This window comes from Gymnogyps californianus, chromosome 2, assembly GCF_018139145.2.
Source record: "Gymnogyps californianus isolate 813 chromosome 2, ASM1813914v2, whole genome shotgun sequence".
Lineage (NCBI taxonomy): Eukaryota > Metazoa > Chordata > Aves > Accipitriformes > Cathartidae > Gymnogyps > Gymnogyps californianus.
The window spans coordinates 128,276,771-128,285,179 of record NC_059472.1 but is presented as its reverse complement, the minus strand read 5'-3'; the positions used below and the strand labels follow the sequence as shown (position 1 = coordinate 128,285,179).

Here is an 8,409-nt window from a genome sequence, read left to right as displayed (position 1 = left end):
TCATGGCAAACTAAGCTAGAAGCTCTGTACAAACTCAGAGAAAAAGATGGTTCCTGCCCTAAAGAATCTGTAGTTTAAGAGTCTCACGCTGCATCCCTTCCGGCTCATCGCCTGTTTCTAAGGTTATGCACTTTGCCTCTTGCAGGATCCGCCCACATATCTAAAACCTCCCTCACCATTTTAGCGGTTAAATATATTGTGAGCAGCAGGCAAACAAGTTGCCTATGTGCACATTTCAAGTTGCTGTTTCTCTGATGACCTTCTTTCATGCTCTTTAATCTCTAAATTTAGCTAGCTACTAAAGTGGGAGTCTGGCAGATTCGATGACACAGGAAACACTAATGCAGAGACTGTATATAATCACTCTTAAAAGAACAGCACAGATTATGAGACAGTGTAACTACTATTCTGTAGCCAAATGAAGTTTATTTTATGAAATTGCACCTTTTCAAGTCTAATGAACCATTACAGACATTCACTCAAGACCAACAGCACAAAATCAGAAGTATTATTTAAGGGCTGACACCCAGAACTCAGAAATCTGTTTATGTTAGGATTGCTGTGTCCGTATTTGAACAGATGACATTGTAACTGCCAGGCACAAGTGCACCTGAAATGTGAAATTTAATCTTTTAAACAGCTGCCTCAGTGCCATCTAATGAGGAGAACATACTGGAGAATCACAGGAAACATTTAAGAATGTGAAATAAAGTACTGAGATTCAGAAAAGTACTGTACAGATACTGGCACTGTGACTGACACAATGATGTAACTATACCCAAGTTTCATGAAATTGCAGAAAAGTTATACCACATTGAATTCTGGTTTGTTATTTTCAGATACATTAAATATGGTAAAATAGGGAATGTTCTATGTTGTTTGGGTGAGATAAATGACAAGCAGTTTTATTCCCTGGATCATATATATAAAATCTGATTAAAATATTAATAATCTTTGTGCTTATATAGATAATGATACAGTTTTTAAGTTTTTAATCACCCTTGTTCTCAGAAATCATACTTCCAGTGTTCTAGTCAAAAAGCCTTCCCTCCTTTTTGAGAAAACAGCACAAGCACAGCCCAGAAAATTTGTTAATTCGTTCTTTAATAAAGCGGGCTAGATGTTCTTCCAGAGTAAAGATACAAAGTTCCACGACTAAATGAATACCCAGTCAAAATATGATACTGCCTTTCTGCAGTGCATACAACTGACGTGACATGCAAGAGACTTCAAACAGCCATAAATTACAGATGTAAGAACCAGTACAACAGTCTCAGGTACATATCTTAATCCCGTATTAGTTTTCATCAGTAATTTGCAATGCATATAATTTTTCTATCTGATTATTGTTATCCATGAACATTATGAGTAGATCATCTTTGGAAAAAAAGAATAATCTTGTATTTTAAATGATAATTTCTTTCTCGGTATATTCTTAACATAACGCAAGACAGGGCGATGACTTGACATTTTATCTAACTTACAAGTTTCTAACTTAATGAATATACAAAATTCTATCTCCGCACTATGATCAAGTACCAGAGACAACATACTTGAGATGTGGAAGGACACGGTATAACCAAAGCAGATTAATTTACTGGAATTTGCTCTGATCTTGTTTGTATAATCATCTCTCTGCTTCTGAAGATTTTTATCATATCCCACGGCATGATAGGCATTCAGCTCATCGGTATTCACTGATTAGTGAAAACTTGTTAGAAACTCCCAAAATCTTTATATACTTTTAGCGCTGTTTTAAAATATGCAATATTAAAGATACAACTAACTTACAAAAATAAAAGAACTGTACAAATCACACTCTTCCATTGGCAATAAGACTGTTCAAGAAAATAGCAATGTGATCCCTGAAACAAACAACCAGAACAGAAATCAAAAGACTGATGCTTAAAAAAATAAAAAAGAAGTAAAAACATTTTCCCCTGCCAAAGTACTGGAATCTTTGAAGGTTTATGTATCCCAGAATATAAAATTTGAGAGAATTTTCTCTCTGTCCCCAGCATATTTCCTTCCTCTTTCCATAGGTACTTCTTGAACAGATTCCCCTTTGTGGGTGGTGTGGCACAAGCTCTGCTGAATGACTTAAGGCTAGAAAAGCTTGAAACACCTAAATAAATCAACAGCCACCTAATCCCCTGGCATTCATGCAAACTCAGGGAAATAAAATAAACCTGAAGACAGGCATGCATGCTGAATTCCGAAGTGATTTTCTATGAAGCTTAAAATTAAACCAAAATAAACACCTCTCTGAAATGTTGTGCACGTAAGATCTTTCATCTAAACAGTCATCTGACTGTTTGTATCACGCTGTCGGAGAGAGGTACGATGCTATGCCTGCTCGTAACATTCTAGTATTTTATCATTTTACAAGGCACAAACAATCTCAGAAGAACTACATGGCGGCTTTTGAACATGTAAGGATATGGCAGCTACCATGTAATTACATGACAATTATCTCTTCAATTCAGTCACTGACACAGACCTTGTAAAATCTAAGACCAGCAAACTACATGTCACCTCACCTTTGGAATATGGTACTTAACCCCACTGACAATTACAGACTAAGTAGCAAATAACTACCATTTCTTAACTCCATACAAACACAAGCTTTGCCATGCAATTATGAAGTTGTTGCATGGTATAATGTATACGTATCTTAAAAGTAAATAATGCAATTTTTTTTGCTGCTGTTATAGAGTGACTTTCTAGCATTCCTTCCTCAAGCTAGCTCTGTGTAGGTCCTGCAAGAGGAGGCGTCCACTCACCACCGGTTTCTTTTTGTGAATTCCAACAGAGTTTAAAGGGACCAGAGAGCACCCCCCCGCCATCTACTTGAAAAAATTGTTATTAGATGTACTATACACTTGATGGGAAAGAAATACACTCTTCCAAAGAAGAACAAGTTCTAGAGTTAATTAGAAACTTTCTGTTGGTTAATGCTGCTGCACCATTATGTTTTGCTTGACTAGAAATGTGGAAATTGTATAGGAATATATGTAAACAGAATCTACAGAAGATAATAGTAATGAGACATAAAGTGCTTTTAATTATGAACGTTTCATTTCACTTTGCACCCTTCCCTGGTAAGTTATCATACTCAAGCTAGTTTTAGTTCAACTGGCTCAGGTCTACACTATGAAATACTGTAATTTCCCTTGCACCTACTGTTTTAACCGTGGTAGTCTCAGTGAAATAAAAAATAATTCATTCCAGGGGGAGTAAAAGTAGACAGATATAATGAGGGAAAGAGGTGAACTGGGAACTCTCAAGGCGAAAAAAAGTAGGCAAAGGGAAATAAGGCTGTGTTGTATAGGTCCCCGTTCTCAAGGAATTTGTCACACATTCTCCTGTAAGACAGGGCTGAGGAACAACTACACAAACCTCTGCCTTGAACACACCTCAGGCTACTGCCGGATGAAAATGAAGAAACTAGAATTCCTCAGCTGAGAACAAGCTTACTGCCAGGATGATGCTTTTAATCTTTCTGATATACATTCCCTACTTCTCTAATCACAGCCTCTGAAGAAACAGTACCTTTTCCTATTCAGAAAACCCAGTCGAGCACATTTTGTAAAAGCACGATATTAAACCTAGCTTGTCTTTGCTGCTTCAGGTCTGATGCCAAGTATCTACACATTTCCTAATCCATTATGGTACCTAGCACATACTATTCTATGTTTTGGGAAAGCAACAGTTCTATAGTAACAAAGCTCCTAAGTAAGATAACCATATAACTAAGAATAACTGTATATTAGAACTGGGTTTTACTGGGTCTTTATTTAAGGCAGTTATTAAAAGGTGTCTATTCTTTTTGAAAAGTTGCAAATTTGTGGTTTTTTTTTTTTTTAATTTAGGCTTTTGGCAGCTGAAATGGGTTACCTTTATCTATTTTCTCTCCTTCTAATCCAAAGAACTATCCAGCCCGTGGAATCATAGGAATTTGAGCTGAGTTGTAATGATTGACCTCCCAAACTCTCCCAACTTGTTTCTTTAGATGTCCAGTGGGCTGACAATAGCAAAGTCAGAATCTTTGCTGTTATTACTACTGTTGTCATCAGGGCTGGAGCTCAGGTTGCTGGAGGAGGCTGAAATGGAGCCCATCAGTGGGTCAGAGAATATCAAAGAAGAACGAGACGGAGCTTCTGGCTTCACTGCTGCCTCCTTGTGTGCCTGAAGGGACTGCGCTGGCTCTGGGACAGCACTTCTACTTCCTTCCTCTTCTTTGGAAACCATAATATAGTCATCAGCACTCTTGCTCTCACTAGTGCTCGAATGAGTCGTAGTCTGTGAGACAACGGCACAGAAAGGACTTAAAGTTAGTACCAGTTTTACCACTTAAAGAGGTTTATGATGCATGTCAGTGATATGGGAATGGGATAAAGGAATAATCATTATCCAAAAGTAGCAATGCCCAATCAAGAAGTAAAAAATAAAGTGGGTATTAACTTGGGATGAAATAATTTATTTGTATTTTACAAAAGCATAAAACCTAACACTCTAAAAATATGTTATTGGGTATAGCAGTCTTACATATTTCATCATCATAGAGCATCCATGCAGTGATCACAGCAGCTATGCATCTAACACATACATTACAGTCGTGAAGATTTTCAGTAACTACATTCTCACTGCTGTTAGTTTTCTGTTGTAATAAATGTAGTACAGAGGAATTTTTTGCTGGTTTGCACGTACAATGGCATTTTGGAGCTTGTCAGGAGAATGGTTTGATATAAAATTTCCTGGTAAAACCCTGACCTGTGGAATCTGAGCCATACATAGACCTGGTTTAGTGTGCACCAGTTTGGGTTCGACAGATCAGGGCTCCCAGGGCATCTAGGCTTAGTGTCATTGATATTTCCGAACTCTACCAGAAAATGAGGGTGCAGGAATCCCTCTTCTGTCTGGTTAGACCTTGGGAAATGTGTGTCTTTGACCACTCAGGTAGTGGATCAAGACTACACGTCAGTGTACCAGAAAACTCTCTACGAACTCACAATCTTATATTCCAACTAGCCATATTCAGGAGAAACCCAGCTTTTCAACAGTCAGAGCTATATGTAATTAGAAGGGAAGAGTGGGATTTCTCACTTATTGACAACTGGCAGCCTATTAGCTTGGTTGCAACCCAAATGGACAACACTTTGTTTTCTTCTGCAAGAGATGCATTCAACTCCTATCTAGCGCTATGTTCCTCTAACACGAATATGACTGCTTTCTTAGTTGCTCTCACACAAATTTTTTCAGAGTAATAATGCAACCAGCCAAGCAGCCTGTGGGGACAAGCATCCCGAAGCGGTGTGATATTGAAACCAATATATTTGATTACACTCATGCAAGACTGAGAAAAAGGAGAAGAAGTAGAGGGGCAGCTGGGGAAATGTGTATGTCAACATGCGTGTCAACTACAAGCCCTTCAGCTGTGACTCTTTCACCAAACAAAAAAATGTAAATTCACTTTGGGTTAAAAGAGAGATTGTAGGTATTAGAGAAAAAAATAAAGCAGTTAGTTACAAAAAAGAACAACAGGAATAATCTGAATGAGATAAAGTTAGACCCTCAGCACAGTATATAAAATTGGAGTATGGAGGTCATCACAAGTATCAGCAAGCCACAACTTGGAGTTACGGTATCCATGGCCTCCAGCAAAACTTATTTTGCCAAATGTATTATTACAGCTGAAAACAATTTTCCATTGCTCTGATTACTGATTATAGATCAGAATGTTCTACAAAGGGAACTGTAGAGCGGCTCAGGGAGCAAAACCCATCAGTGATTAAGAATGACTATAATATGAAACGAGGGAGCTGGAAGTCTTTAGTGGTTATTTACATAGTTGTTACAAATTGTTAAAAGTCACAAACAAGACAAATATCAGCTGAATATGAAAATACGTTCAAATACAGAATTGTGACCTATTCCCTTCCAAAATTTATATGAGCAAGGATTCAAATAACTCCCTTTGTAGTAAATTTTAAAAATATCCTGTTTTTATAATTTATAATTTTTGTGTGTTATCTACATAGTATCTAGGTATAATAATATTATTATCTAGATAAAATAATATATAGTATTCTGTTTTGTAATTAACCCGTTTTAATACTTTATCATAGTAACCAGAGTATTGGTTACAATTTTAAAGGTCCCAATGTAGGACAGTTGTCAAACTGATAGAAATTTAAGTCTATTATTTTTTGATACTAATTCATTTTCCTCAGATGACTTAATAAAATTCATACCAAACCAAGCAGATCGCTTTGAGAAATATCAACAACTATCCTGTGCTGAGTGCTATCAAAATTGATCTCAGATTTCCTGATCTGTGCAGAATCAGCGTAGTTCAAACGTCAACAACTTCAAGCAGTTTCCCTGAAGTTAAAAACACACAGATCTATCCTACAAGGAGAGATACTTCACTATTTAAGCACTTCTGAGCTGAGAGATCATTTGTTATTAATTAGCCTTTTGCTTTCATCTGGTCTGTTTGAAAAGCTGTCTTCATGAGCTGTCTGTCAATCGGCTGCCATCTCCAGGGGGCTGAGGGCACAAGTAGCACACAACTGTGGCTCTGCTCCACCAACACAGAATCATAGAATGGTTTTGGTTAGAAGGGACCTTTAAAGGTCACCTAGTCCAGTCCCCTCTGCAGTGAGCAGGGACATCTTCAGCTAGATCAGGTTGCTCAGAGCCCTGTCCAGCCTGACATTGAATGCTTCCAGGGATGGGGCATCTACCACCTCTCTGGGCAACCCGTTCCAGTGTTTCACCACCCTCACTGTAAAAAATTTCTTCCTTATATCTAGTCTATCTTCTTTTAGTTTAAAACCATTACCCCTTGTCCTATCACAACAGGCCCTGCTAAAAAGTTCATCCCCATCTTTCTTATAAGCCCTCTTTAAGTATTGAAAGGCCGCAATCAGGTCTCCCCGGAGCCTTCTCTTCTCCAGGCTGAACAACCCCAACTCTCTCAGCCTGTCCTCATAGGAGAGGTGTTCCATCCTTCTGATCATTTTTGTGGCCCTCCTCTGGACCTGCTCCAACAGGTCCATGTCTTTCCTGTGCTGAGGACTCCAGAGCTGGATGCAGTACTCCAGGTGGGGTCTCACCAGAGTGGAGCAGAGGGGCAGAACCACCTCCCTCGACCTGCTGGCCACGCTTCTTTTGATGCAGCCCAGGATACGGTTGGCTTTCTGGGCTTCAAGCGCACATTGCTGGCTCATGTCCAGCTTTTCCTCCACTAGTACCCCTAAGTCCTTCTCCACAGGACTGCTCTCAATCCCTTTATCTCCCAGCCTGTTGCCCCAACCCAGGTACAGGACCTTGCACTTGGCCTTGTTGAACCTCATGAGGTTCACATGTTAGTAGCTGCCTGATTTTGTAGGCACCCAGTGCAACCACAAGACAGGGCCAGGTGAAGCTTTTTTGGGAGCTCTAAATGCCATGTTCAAAGTTTCAGCACTCTGTTTCCCCCCCCGCTCCCCATACAACAGAAATATACATTCCTTTAAACAGCCACCGCTGCATAATTCACCTGGCTTCTTTCCACACTTCTGTTTAAAAGCTCTCAGGGAATGCAGTACAGCCTCATTTTGCAAAATTATACTTTATTATTCCAAGCTATCAAGATCACGCTATTTCAGTCCTCGCAGCCCTCACATCTGAGATGGCTCCACCTTGCGTAGGGTGACACAGATGTTACCTAGTGACACACTCGCCCAGCAAGATCACTATTTTCCTCGCTGGCACCCCCAAGGATGCTAACGGGGTGTCCTCCTTTGGGTAGTGAGCCCCAGCAAGGGCCCTCCATCATAAACACTTTGCACTGGTGTTGCAATTTCCTAAATTCTGCTTCCAAAAATGTGCTCTTGTGCAGTTAAAAAAGCATCCTGCCCTTTAATAAAGGGAAAGCAAAGAAAACTACTCATCCCAATTTCTTGTCATTAGTGTTGTCCTTTGCAACACTACTTTTCATTCTACCCACACTTTCTGGTTCAGTTAAAGAGACCTATAGCTCACTGAAGTATCAGAGAAGCAGCAAAGCATAGATATTGACTCCAAAATGCTATAAAAGGGCCTCCTGTAGATGTTTGCCTATCCCTGGCATACATTGGTATTTTGGTACTGATATTTCCAGAGGTAAAATACCTCCGCCAATCTTCTTCTGCCTGTTTCTGTTTCAGGAAACTCATGCTGACGCGAACCATGTTTTCTCCCATCTGCTGCCACTACTGAATAAATGAAAAATGACAGAATTATACTTCCAGTAGCTTTGAAAGTTAACAACCTTACGCCCATTGCCATATGGCTTCTCCAAACATTTTTTCCTGATGAATATCAGCTACTAGGACCAGGCTTATTTCAATTGCCTTCATACTGTGAATGAGTTAAAACTAA

General features: G+C 39.3%; 1 protein-coding gene across 2 annotated transcripts in view; it reads right to left on the bottom strand.

Annotated features, from left to right (window-relative positions):
* Window positions 1-406: 406 nt before the first annotated feature.
* Window positions 407-8,409, bottom strand: part of TBC1D5 (TBC1 domain family member 5) — a 311,060-nt gene continuing 303,057 nt past the window's right edge. For both annotated transcript variants that reach the window (XM_050891710.1, XM_050891711.1), the window contains exon 23: window positions 407-4,302. In XM_050891710.1, the coding sequence (XP_050747667.1) occupies window positions 4,009-4,302 (294 nt within the window). In that variant the 3' untranslated portion in view covers window positions 407-4,008. The remainder of the gene's footprint in view (window positions 4,303-8,409) is intronic.